At 43.2% G+C, this 13077-nt stretch overlaps 1 protein-coding gene across 1 annotated transcript; it reads right to left on the bottom strand.

Moving 5' to 3' along the window:
* Nucleotides 1–1575: 1575 nt before the first annotated feature.
* On the bottom strand, nt 1576–12333 carry ik (IK cytokine). Its single transcript, XM_040151168.1, has 20 exons — nt 12160–12333; nt 10981–11047; nt 10788–10880; nt 10588–10647; nt 9376–9543; nt 9041–9155; nt 7574–7644; nt 7196–7242; nt 6435–6598; nt 5517–5625; nt 5034–5073; nt 4755–4944; nt 4640–4658; nt 3522–3606; nt 3334–3420; nt 3159–3216; nt 2388–2476; nt 2189–2297; nt 2006–2040; nt 1576–1891 (listed from the first exon to the last, which is right to left on the bottom strand). Exons 1-20 carry the CDS (start codon nt 12167–12169, stop codon nt 1864–1866), a joined length of 1644 nt encoding a protein of 547 aa, XP_040007102.1. The 5' UTR covers nt 12170–12333; the 3' UTR covers nt 1576–1863.
* Nucleotides 12334–13077: the final 744 nt, after the last annotated feature.

The raw sequence follows: 13077 nt of genomic DNA, 5'->3' as shown, positions 1-13077 counted from the left end.
GTAAAATAAGTTGGTTCATATTGTCAGTCCTGTGTACCTGGGTTCATTAATCTGCCTGCTGCCTTTAAAGAGTCCACTTCATACAACGGTTCAGCCATGAAGTCGAGCTGGTGGAGCTGATTCTCCAGTCGCTGCCATTAAACCACAGCAGAAGAAGAGGACGTGGCGAGACGAGGTCACTGAACGAGCTCCAGTCGGAGCTCAGACGATGGAGAACCGTGTGGAGAACGTGATGGAAACCTGACGTTTCTGTTGGTTCCATGTGTTGATGTGAGGAAGGTTCCGGTCTCCTCACGGCTCCTCACTGACCTGATGGTCTCCTCTCTTCACGCTTCATCTATGTCAGCGTTTATTCACTCAGGCTAATTTATCAACGGCTGCTGTTCCACCCAACACAGGAGGGAAACCTGTTTTCTGGTTTTTAATTTTGCGTGCTTCCACTGAGGGTTTTTTTTAATGTGTAAATTGAAAATGTGAATAAAAACCACATAATGTCATCCAGTACAACAGCACCTGTGAGCTCAGTGAGAAACAGACAACTGACTTTTTCTGACGGTGTCAACAAGAACTGAAGATTATGAGCTTGGTAAACAGAAAAGCTTGAAGTGGTTTGCAGTCGACTGTACAGGTTACACTGCCGTCTGATCAAACCAAACCTACTTTCTACTGTTTTGTTAAAATGGTTTTAAAGGATAAAACTGGTCTTTAAGTTCAAAATCCAAAGTTTTCTTCCATCTGCATCTTTGTGCTGAATATTAAATATTCTCAACAAAAACCTGAATAAATCAGGTTGTAAATATTAATAATAATATCATTAATATCAGATTAAAAACAAAAACAAAAACTTGGTCTTTGATGTTCGTCCATCTGAAAAATCAAGTTCCTGTCAGAGCTCCCGGTGGGCGGAGCTCCGAGGCCTCGTTAGCTGTTCGTTAACATCTCGTTAGCGTCTTCATAAACATCTAGATCCATATTCATCAGTCCCACTGTCCGTCAACACACACACACACAGGATAATTAACGAACACTCGTTAGCGTTGTTGATGGCAATTTGGAGATTAATAGGTCCAGTTGTCCGTCAGTGTTAAACATGTTTCTATCATCAACAACAACAAACACGCTCAGTTTGATCTCTTAACGAGCTGCTGCATCTTAACGAGCTTAATGACTCCTGTAACAACACCAGACCCTTAACGAGATCAACCAACACTAATTAGTACAAACACACTGTTAATACAGACACACACTCTTCACACACTGATAATTTCCAGTTTAATTAGACTGGACACGCCTCTTAACGAATCAGTCCACAATCTGACCTGAAAACAAACTGGACTTTGATCCAGTTTGTAAAACAAACTTCTGGCTCAGGTTTGTTCTGATGATCAGAGGATGCATGTTCAGATTCAACAAACTGATGCAGGACTGACGTAGCCTCTCATAAACCAGTGAGACCAGTGAAACCACTACAGCCCTTCATAATGGACCCTGGGAAACCTCGAACGGTGCAGTGAAACTTCTTTGAAACACAGTGAAGGTTGATGATTTTGGAGAAACAAAGAATCCAAACAGTAACATGATCTGAGATCAGGGTTTTATTGATGAGTCTAATGGTGATTCATGTTTCCAATCTCTCAAACTAATCAATAACGTCAGATACTGGGTTTAACCACACAAAGTCTGAGGCAAAAAGAACAAGTCACAGCTGATGGATCATCTGTATGACCTCTGACCGTCGGTTTACACTTTCATGAATTTATTCAAAGCGTGACACCAGACCATTACAGGTCGTTAACAACAGATAATCACTGATCGATAGTGATCGTGGGTCCCCTGCCGAGGGGGAGGGAAGGAGGGAAGACTTCAGTATTTGGGCCTCTTCACGTCCACCCTGAAAAATAAAAACATTGTTTACTGCCTGTTTACCTCACTGACTGCCCTCTTGTGATTGGCTGAGCAGATGATGATGATGATGATGATGAAGTGAAACACAAGAACCACTGACCCGTCAGCCTCCATCTTCTTCCTCTTCTCTATGATCTGACACAGAGACAGACAGTTAGTCCTCCACACGTCACTTCTGTCATTTTTTTCTCTATCGTTTCTAACAGCAGGTGTGTAACTTTCAGGCACACGGCAGGTCTGAACTAAATATGTGGACTGGTTTTGTGGCGTGTTTGCTTCTCACCGCGCTGATCTTCTTCCACTGTCGGTCCAGCTCGGCCTTCTCATTGGTCTCTTTGAAACGTCGAGTCTTTCTGCCTTCAGACATCTTGATGCCGTACTGGAAGGCCGCCCTGCAGGGACAAACTTCACCGTCAACACAAAAGGGACAGACGCCGCGCTGCCTGTGAGTCAGAACTGAGGGTTAACGGCGGTGAACGTACTTGGGCAGAGCCTCCTTGTTGTTCATGTAGTCTGAATATTCCTCCTGAGTGTCAAAGTCCCACCGGCCCAGCGGACCCTTCTTATTACCCTGAAACACAACAGCCAGTCAGAACGGCTCTGTAACAGCTGCTACGGGATCAGCGACTCCGCCCGTTCACTTATTCAATTTACTGGCTCTCGGATCGTTCTAGCTTCTCCTGCTCTTACTTTGGTAGTTCTGTCAGTAACATCACTTCCTTGTTCTCATGAAGAAACCTGCAAGTGTCTCTACTTTAGGAAGGACTGCTCCGAAATCAAGGGACGTATTACGGAGAAATCTTTTAAACTGGTCCTTCTTTTATTTTTAAATGTGCATAAAACTGAGAAAAGCAGAGACTCTTCAAGTTGGAGAAGCTGAAACTAGAGAATCACAGGATTTCCCGAAAAATATTCAGCTTTTATCAACACTCCTCGGAATATTTCCTGACTGTTTCAGTCTCACCCTCAGCTGTAAAACAATGCCCCCTACTGCAGCTTCACTGAAACACATACTTCAACAGCAGGTCAGACACTGAGGCCTCAGACACCATTAATAATGCAGTTTCCTTTCCATACCTGTAGAGATTAAAGTGGGTAAACGACATGTTCAGTGACTTTACCCGTGTCGCTCTGACCTCAGTCTGCCGTCATTTGTCCTTACAGAGAACACACACTAATGCTACTGTCTGAACAGGGTTCAAGATTCTGACATCTGTCACACAGCAGTGGTGCATGCTGGAAATTGTAGTTACCTGGTCCATCTTACTGTAGTCCACCTCCTCATCACTGTCCACAGCTAGGTCGTCCATCCTGTGTGTGCGCACACACACACAAACACATAAAGTACAAATACACGTAAGACTGTTTATATCTGTGTATACTGAGGGTGTGTGTGTGTGAGTGTGTGTGCGTGTGTCTCTGTCTCACGTAGCAGGGTAACACTCCGCGTATGAGTTTGATCCTCCAAAGAAATCTCCCAGCTGCTCTTTGCCGCCGTCTCTCCGCTGAGAACCAGTATGAGCTGGTTAAGGAACAATACTAGTACTGCAGAACACAGTAGTACTCAGAGTACTACAGAGTACCACCCCCCAGCCTCCAATAGTAAAGAAGGATATGGTTCCTGGCTCTGCCATTGGCTGCCTGCTGCTCCCGCAAACTTCTCATTGATCATCTTGATCTGCTCTCTGACTGATCCGGGACCTGAAGACCACAGTTTATTGATCAGTGATTGATCAGGGTGATGTGAGGTGAAAAAACATCATCTGAGGACGTCACTTTGGACCGGGGCAGTGGGATTGGCACCTCTTCAAAATGTTTTCCTATTATATTGATGAATCGCTCAGCAGATTGATCAATAATGAAAATAATCTGCACAGGTTACAAAAAGAGACACTTTCACGTGAGAAATGTTTCTGCTGCTGGAACTTCACATTCAATCAGCTGCACTGAAAACTACAGTGATGTACAGAGCAGAGTCTGTGGCTGCCACCACCCTAGTGCCCCCACCATGTCCACCTTCAACAAATAAACTGAATTCACATTTATTTATATTCATATTTATTCATTCACTGCCGCGAGTTTACGGATCAGAGGTCAAACCCGCTGCGTTAGGAAAACCTGTCGACTCGGTAGCTGCATATTTAACATGAGCTTGAGGTTTATTCTTCTTTCCATTTGGATGGTTTTAAAATCTAATAAAAAACTGAGCTGTTTGTCCCAACGTGTCCTTCAAGAACAAAGAAGGATGAAACAGCAGGTAGGCTGCAATAAAAACTCAAATATTTTGATGACTGAAAACTCGTTTGAGTTTCAGCCTCTAAAATGTTAGAACTTGCTGCTTTTCCTGGTCTTACGTCATCGTAGACCGAATACCGCTGGTCACGGCCATACCATCACCTTTGCTCCGGGAAACTGTGATAAGCATTTTTCTTCTTTCTCTGCTGTTTTACGGACAAATGATTCTTCAGGTTAATGGATCCTGAGAAGGAAGGCTCGTTGTAGCCCTAGTCTCACTGACGTGTTTAACTGCAGTGGTCACTGTAATGTCGGCTATTTACTGAACAGGTGGGACATGGTGATGTTAAAGAACTCACCTGTAAAGTGAAGTCAATCCAGATCTTGATGTAAATGAATTGAAATATGCACGTTCTCATTTCACGGCCTCACTTTCTAACAATGCACAACACTCAGTCATGTCAGTTCACTGCAGCTTTTAACAAACAAGGAAACTTACCTGTGTCCACCTCCATGACCTAAAGACACAGAGACAGAGACAGAGACAGTTAGTTTGGGACAGTAAGCAGCAGCACATACACCTGTCTGTCTCCACGTGTCTCCGCCTGTCTGACCTGGTGTTCGTCTCCTCGCGGTTTCTCGAAGTAGCTGTGTCTCCTGCTCTTGCTGTCGTCCTCCTTGTCTCTGTCTCTCTCTCTCTCTCTCTCTCTGTCTCTGTCTCTGTCTCGGTGTCTGTCTTTGTCTTTGGGAGGTTTGGCAGACGATGCGTTGGACGGGATGTAGTCCCCGATGTCGTCAAAGATACTGAGACACAGAGAGAGTTAAATGAAGACACAATGTGTCTTCACAGACTGTTTTATAAGCAGCAAATTGTTATGTTGTTGTGAACTGACCTCAGGTCAGCCTCGGGAGCCCTCTTATCATCCAGTTTACCTAAAACCAAACACAGATCAGTTTGTCCACTGTTAATTGTCTTATAACCATTAAAAATGTGACTCCTCTCTGAGAAACAACATATAACAGGAACTGAACTGCGGCTGCAGTCTGATTAAGGGACAGACTCAGAAACCCAGGGATCATAGAACTGGTCCCAGTTTAATACTGGGATTCAGCTGTTAAAGCTGTTAGAGGAAACTCGTTGGTAATAAAATGACCGACTTTATGTATTAACAAATCCAGTCTCCGTCTCTAGTACTGACACTAACAGTACATTTTCTTTAGTACTACCCAGCAGCCCCCAGGATAAACACACAAGTCAACTAGTCGACGTACACTGCAACAGCAGCAGCCGCACAACAGCCACCATAAAAAAACACACACACACAACCATAAAACAACGCTCATCTAAACAAAACTAGTGAGCGTGTGTGTGTTACCTTTGTCCTTCTTCTTGATTTTCTTGTGTCGTGTTCCCTGTCTGAGGTAAGACAGGATCTGCGTCAGTTTAGAGATCACAATGTCGTTGGTGGTCAGAGTCGTCTGAGCCTGAGACACAGAGAGAGAATATTGTCTTCATTTATCAAATCAAAATGCTCCATTTGTAAAGACAACTCTGCTCCTTCCGCTTAGACTGAAAACTGCAGCTGCAAACAGTGTAACCGAACTCAAATGTCTTAAGATGGGAATCGTTGACAGCAGCTGAAACGTGATCTAAAAATGAAGTGACTGTAAATTCAATTTAAATTCCAGCTGAAGCTGAATCATCACAGATTAAGACGGAAGTGAGAGTCAGCCGGTGTGGCCACAGTTGTGGAAGCTGATCTGCGGGCCTAGGCTGAAGGCAGCTGAAAGATGAGTGGAAGCACTAAAAGTAGCCGAAGTGTCAGCTGAAGAGGAAGAGTCGAAAGCAGTTTCTGTTGAAGTGGTAGAGCTAAAGGTATGCAAGCACTGACGGCAGTTACATGAGTCAAAGTGTAGGAGCTGAAGTAGTTGAGTATAAGCAATGAAAGCACTGAGGTGTAAGCTGTGAAAGTAGCTGAACTGTGAGTTGAAACTTATGAAAGCAGTTGAGGTTTCAGCTGAAGCAAAATCAGCTAAAAGCTCTTTTAAAGGAGGCGGAAATAAAACCTAAAAATCACCACTCAAACCACTGCTACCAACTCAAACACGTCATGAAGCACCTGTTCTCTCAGGTGTTGTGATCAGCCTCTGAGACAGCTGCAGTTCGCTGACAACACTTGGGTGCACTTTCACAACCCTGCTGTTGTTAAATGCTCCGACAGCAGCGCAGCAGGTCTGTGAACCGTTACAAACCCAGTCTCGTCACAAAGGGACCAGACTGTAATGGGCAGTACCTCCATGCTGGGACAGTCGGCTTTGCTGCGGATCAGAGTTGTTGGGATGTCGGTGTCGGTGAACTCATCGTCCAGGTCGACCACGTACGCCATCCTGCCGGGCAGGAAGAGCTCGTTCCTCTCCACCAGACCGGACCTGAACACCACGCGGTAGATGTTCCTACCTGGGGGTGGGGGCGTGCATGGTGAAACACACCTCTGTGTAGTTTAATCTTGGTCAAATGTCCCCTTTACTTTAAGAAAAAAATACTATTATAGCTTCTTTATCTAAATATTACAACTTTAGTCCAGAAATTTTTATATCTTTATTCTCAAAACATTACGACTCTATCTAATTTTTCTTGAATTACATTACAACCTTTTTTGTGAAACAACTTTGTCAAAATATTACTACTTTTTTTCAAGAAATATCCCTTTGTAAGTGAAAAATCACAGAAAATGTAATTTGAGAAATTACAACTATTGTAACTATTTTCTCAAACTACAGTCATTTTTTTCTAGAAATATGAAAACTTTCCACAGGAAATTTTTATTTTAATTTGAAAGACTTTTAAAATCATATTATTAGTTCTTTAGTGAAATTAAAATGCAAATCACACTGAAGTGAATTACTTCATATTTTACACACACATAGTGTGTAGAAGTAAATACATCAGCACAGTGAGAGTTTGAAGCTGAAACATGATGTTGGATGATGAGATTAATGAAGTGTCACACGAAAACATGTGATCATCAGGTCTAACTGCTCTGATCAGACTCACCGAGACGAGTCTTGAACTCCATCTTCTCCTCCGGCTCCACGTCTTTCCTGACAGACAGACGCAGAGGTCAAAGGTCAGACAGACAGTTTAGTCCTGGTTGTTGTTTAAATATCACCAGAGTCCAATCAGCTGCTGAGAGGCTCGCAGTTTGTGGTCAAATGTTCTTTTAACTCAGTCACAGTTGAGGCTGAGTGAGTGCAAATTTGAAAGAGCAAGAGCTATGATCTTAATTATAATTCATCTGATCAGCAGCATCTTAACGAACTGTGGGAGCTCACAGTTTAGACACAGACTTTTGATTTCAGAGCTTTTAGGGACAAATGTACTTTTTGACAAATTTGGGATTTCGCTTGGTACAAATGCCTCTTGGTTTCATACTTGGCCTCCTTCTGGACTTTCTCCATCATGTCTTCTTCTTCCTTCTCTTTACTGGTGATCTCAGCTCTCACCTGTAACACACAGGTACAGTTTAACACACTGCAGTTCAGTCTACACCATCCGTAACTGTGAAGCCTGCAGAGTGGAAAGGTTCATCAACAATAATCACACAATGTGGTTTTCTGACTGGATTTTAAAGGCAAAGATGATGGAAACTGATTCTGATACGCTGAGGAGAAGGCAGTGGGACTTGGTAATTTGTCAGTGTTGGACCAGATAAAACAGTTTAACCTCCAGTATCACAGGAGCAATCAGCCGCACTTTAATAAGACACACAGTTCATTCAGGAAGTCTTCAGACCGACTGCCATGACGCTTGAAATTTAGCTCAGGCGCCTCCCATTTCTCTTCTTCACCTTTGAGAGGTTTCTACACCTTGATTGGAGTCCACTCGTTGTACATTCAATTGATTGGACATGATTGGAAAGGCACACACCTGTCCATATAAGGTCTCACAGCTGACAATGCATATCAGAGCAAAAACCAAGCCATGAGTTCGAAGGAACTGCCTGCAGAGCTCAGAGACAGGACTGTGTTGAGGCACAGATCTGGGGAAGGCTACAGAAAGGAATTCTGCTGCATTGAAGGTTCTGAAGAGCACAGTGGCCTCCATAACCAGGACTCTTCCTAGAGCTGGCCGCCCAGCTAAACTGAGCAGTTGGTGGAGAAGGGCCTTCGAAAAAAGAGGTCACCAAGAACCCCGTTCACTCTGGCTGGTCTCCAGACATCCTGTAGAGAGATGGGAAAAATTTCCAGAAGGACGACCATCACTGCAGCACTCCAGTGGTCTAGGCTTTATGGTAGAGTGGCCAGATGGAAGCCTCTCTTCACTGGAAGACACATGAAAGCTCTTTGGAGTTTGCAAAAAGGCACCTAAAGGACTTTGAGACTGTGGGAAACAAGACTTTGGTCTGATGAAGCCCTGACTTCAACCTAATCCAGCATCTCTGGAGAGACCTGAAAATGGCTGTCCGCCGATGGCCCCCATCGGACCTGGCAGAGCTTGAGAGGATCTGTAGAGAAGGAAGGCAGAAAATCCCCAAGTCCAGGTGTGCAGAGCTTGACGCGTCAAACCAAACTTGACTCGAGGCTGTAATCGCTGCCAAAGGTGCTTCAACTAAATACTGAGTAATGGGTCTGAATATTTATGTCAGTGTGCTGTTTCAGTTTTTTCATTTTTAATAAATTTGCAAAAATTTATAAACTTATGTTTTGGCTTTGCCATTATGGGGTATTAAGTTTAGACTGATGAGGGAAAAGATGAATATAAATAATTTTTACATAAGACTGCAACATAAAAAAAAATGTGAACAAAGTGGAGGGGTCTGAAGACTTTCGGAATGGAAATGGTGGCATATTAAAACATATCAGAATAAAAACATGTTGAATTAATTTTTCTGTGACTGACCTTCTGCAGCAGAGCAAAATCCAGACCTTTCACCAAGTGAGTGTGCTCCATGTCACCTCCCAAAAACTTAGATTCCTGGATCAGCTGCCGACGTTTCTCTGCTGCTGACTTATCTCTGAAAAACAAAAAAACATCCAGGACAGCAGGAGAGAACATCAGCGACAGGGATGACAAAAAAAACTAAACAAAACAAACAAAACAAAAAAAACCAAAAAAAAAAACATCAGACGCTGTTGATTTATATCTGAACCACCAGTCACTTCAGGAGCACTCCTACATTCACCACCTGTAGCTGTATAGTTAGCAGTGTTAGCATTAGATTTAGCAGTACTCACGCCTCAGCAGTGGGTCCTACAGCTCTGTAGTTAGCTGTGGTGCTAATCAGCTCTGTCTCTTCGTAATCTTTGTTGACTCCATCTCGTCTCTCTCTTGCTCGGTCTCGGTACTTTTCAGCCAGCTCTCTCTCTCGCTCCATCTCCTGCTGACGTAGCTTAGCATAGTAACTGCAACAAAACACAAATCAATAATTAATAACCAATAAAATGATCAGAACAGCTGGAGTTGAGGATGGCTTAATCAGAGAAACAGACTGATGTTAAAGATCAGGCAAATAATCGTCAGGCAAATAGCTCTTCAGGTGGGATCCAGGTGACGCTGTTGGTAACTCTGAAATGCTGGAGGGCCTGTGATAGCATGCTTACCTGTGTTCCCATGGTAACCAGCTGTGTAAAACATCTGTATCATGATTGAGGCTGCTGCAATCAATGTGAATCCTCTGATAACTTTAATAATTATTTTCATCATTAGAGGATTCTAATGAATTTGATGAAATCCACTCCTCTCTCTGAGATTCACGTTTACATTGATCTCACTCATGTCTTTGCACTAAATATGAAGCTACACTAGTAGCTGGGTAGCTTAGCATAAAGACTGGAAACAGCTAGTCAGCTAGGTAAAAAAATTCACCTACAAGCCCCTCAACATGCTGCGTGTGACAACCTGCGAGCGGCTTCCTCTGCAGGTGTGTGCACACTGTTCGCAGCAATCAGTGTGTACATACTCGCACGAGCTGCTCTCTGGAGCTGTCGTTGCTCTTTGACACTGTAGTGGGCACTGTCGACCGGTCTACAGCAGCACACAGGGAGGCTGCCGTAGAAGAAAAAAAGCAGGAAAAGCCGAACGTGATGGTTCTTTCTTAAAACTTGTACAGGTTCTGTGTGTCAGCATGGTACTTTCTTTAATTTGTTTCTGGTCTTTGAAAATACGCTGGTTATCTGATTATTGATGCATTTAGAAAGGAGGTGGAAAAGGAAGTGACTGTATCGGGGTTCCCGCAGACCCACGAGCCGATCAGGAAGCATGTAGCCGGCTGGAAGCTCACGGATTAACACGTCTGGTTTGTTTAGTCTGTACCAAAACTGAAGTGTAAAAATGACGCTATGTTTCTCAGCTGGGAGGAGTAACTTCCTGGGGTCTCGGATAAAAAGCTGCTCGGAACATCTTCAACCTGTGTGACCAATGCGAAATGCTACCTGATCCACACTTACCTCTTCTTCTTCCTCCTCCTCGCAGCAGGATCCTCATCCTCGTTATAGTCCCTTGGCATTCTGGGAAATAAACCAGATGAATAATTCATCATCATCATCATCATCATCATCATCACCATCACCCTCATCATCAGAGTGTAACATCTGCTCTGACGGCAGACATAAAGCATTAGTAGTGTTTTCCCTCCTTCGTCACTCACTCATGGTGTCTGGACTTGGAGGGCGGGGCTGAGGAGGGCGCCGCCCGCGGTGTCATCAGTAACTTCCTGAAGTCATCATTGGTCAGTTTAGACCTGAAGAGACACACCAGGTTATGTTAACACACACACACACGGACAGACAGACAGGTAAAATAACACAACAACACACACTGTGAGGATCAGAAACACTCACTGAGCTGCAGCTCTGTGGTCGTCCACCTCGTGACCATCAGGAGCCAGAGGGTTGGAGTAACTTTCAGCTGAAGACAAGAAACAGACAGGATGTTTGTGAACAGACTGAAGGCAGGGGGCGCAACAACACTGCTTCACACGCCACTTATATTCAATATAAACTGAGGAGGTGCCTACAACTGACAACTGTTTTTATTATCAATTAATCGATTTACTTGTTTGATTCTTTGGTCCGTAACATGGACGATTATACTGATAATTTATTATATTTATAGTATTATAAAAAATTAGTTTTACTATAAAACATTTCCTTAGGACCATACAAATAGTGTTTGTCTGTGATATTTAATTTAATATAAACACAACAGAAAATATTTTCATTTAAGAAGCTGCAGAAGAAGATTTTGGCTTAAAATGGAGTTTATCATTAAAGATAAGATGAAACATTACTGATCCGTTTGGGCATCATAGCAGCACAGGAGGAAGAACGTGGAGGTAAACAGGAACAGATGAGAAGTAATTATCTAAACAGCTGTAACTGATAACGATTTACATTACTAAACGATCTGACGACCATTTACTCGATTAAAGGATTAATCATTTTGTCTATAAAATTTCAGAAAATAGTGAATAATAACCGCTATTATCTCCCACAGCCGCAAGAGATGGATGCAACCATAGTCCAAAAGTCAGAGAGATTCAGTTTACAATCACACAACCCAGAAAAGCATCAAATCCTCACATTCGGTGCTTTTACCTGAACATTAACTAAAATGATCAACTGATTCTCCGTTACATTAAGATTCTGTTGATCAGGTCGTTTCAGCTTTTTGGATTGCCGATGAGCAAGGCAACATTAGCAGAAAAGTGAATGGAGTCCGGTTCAATGTTGTCGGAGCCGACTCGGAGAAAAATAAGCTAGGCTAACAGCGAAACATCTCGCTGTGTAGAGCGATTTATCGGTTTAGGGCCTTCATTTTAACCAGCACGACACCAATTTGTTAATAATAGTGGTTAGTTAAAGTTTGGCACTAATTATTTTTAATTGGGACTAAAAGGATGTGTATCTCTGCTGATTTCACAACAGCTAAGCTAGCTGTACCACAAGCTAACGGTTTGTTGCACAGTCTGTTATGGTGCTAATCAATGTTCCGCTGACGTATTTCAGGCTTCAGCTTACTTTCAGGCATCTCAGCGGTGCGTTGGTCCCCCCTTAACGGTGAAAACGAGTCTGTTCCACCAGTAACAGAAACTGACGGTCAGTTAGCTTCACTTGGCGGTGGCTTCGACTATGGCTGCTGCTGCTGCTGTTTCTGTTTCTGTTGTTTCTTCTTCTTCTTCTTCTTCTTCTTCTTCTTCTGCTGCTGCTTCTTGTTTGATGTTTACTGCGCTTGGCAAACAAAGAACTGGTGCATTAACGCCACTTACTGGCATGGAGTGTGAACAGAATGTCAAGTATTTACAATATTAAATAAAACCCTCATATCTCAATAAAACGATTTAGCCTCCGATACTGAAACAGGATTGGATGGGACTCGTTTCTTGAGTTCTTCTGTAGAGTATCTATTCGATCAAAGTGTCCTTTTATCTCTGAGCCTTTGAATCAGACAGTGGAGCATGTCTCTCTTACCAACAGTGGTCCCCTCTGCCTGTATGAGGTTAACCGGTTTTGACACATTCTCAGTCTTGTTCCCTCCTGCGCAGCTCTTTTCTCCCTCTTTCCTTTCCTCTCTTCCTCCATGCCTTATGCCAACTTTCCTTCAATCTCTGCTTCTTAATGCTCTTGATTTCCTTCCCGCTGAAACTAATTGCCAACTCAATGTTACTATTTTTTGTGGCCTCCTTTGCAGCCTCATCTGCTTTTTCCATTTCCTTTGATACCTTTGATTGTGGTTCCTCTGAGCTGTAAACCGAGCCTGAGTCTGAACAAATGATTCCTCTCACTGGTCTCGTATCCTCCACCCACTTCACTGCCAACAACATTGCAGGCATTTCTCCTGTATGAACTGACGGTCCCTCACTGATCCTTTTCCCTACTTTGATATGAAACTCTGGACCAATAAATGCTACTCCTGTTTTATTAACTAAACTCTTTGAC

Source organism: Xiphias gladius, chromosome 17 (genome assembly GCF_016859285.1).
Source record: "Xiphias gladius isolate SHS-SW01 ecotype Sanya breed wild chromosome 17, ASM1685928v1, whole genome shotgun sequence".
NCBI classification, from domain to species: domain Eukaryota; kingdom Metazoa; phylum Chordata; class Actinopteri; order Istiophoriformes; family Xiphiidae; genus Xiphias; species Xiphias gladius.
The sequence above is the reverse complement of the archived record's forward strand: the minus strand, read 5'-3'. Positions and strand labels throughout refer to the sequence as shown.

What these genes read in the sequence shown, in the direction of transcription:
- ik (XM_040151168.1), bottom strand. An exon ending in AATCAAGAAGAAGGACAAAG is followed by an intron (nt 5,074 to 5,516) that starts GTAACACACACA and finishes GTTTGGTTTTAG; the next exon opens with GTAAACTGGATGATAAGAGG. An exon ending in GCTCCCGAGGCTGACCTGAG is followed by an intron (nt 4,945 to 5,033) that starts GTCAGTTCACAA and finishes TCTGTGTCTCAG; the next exon opens with TATCTTTGACGACATCGGGG.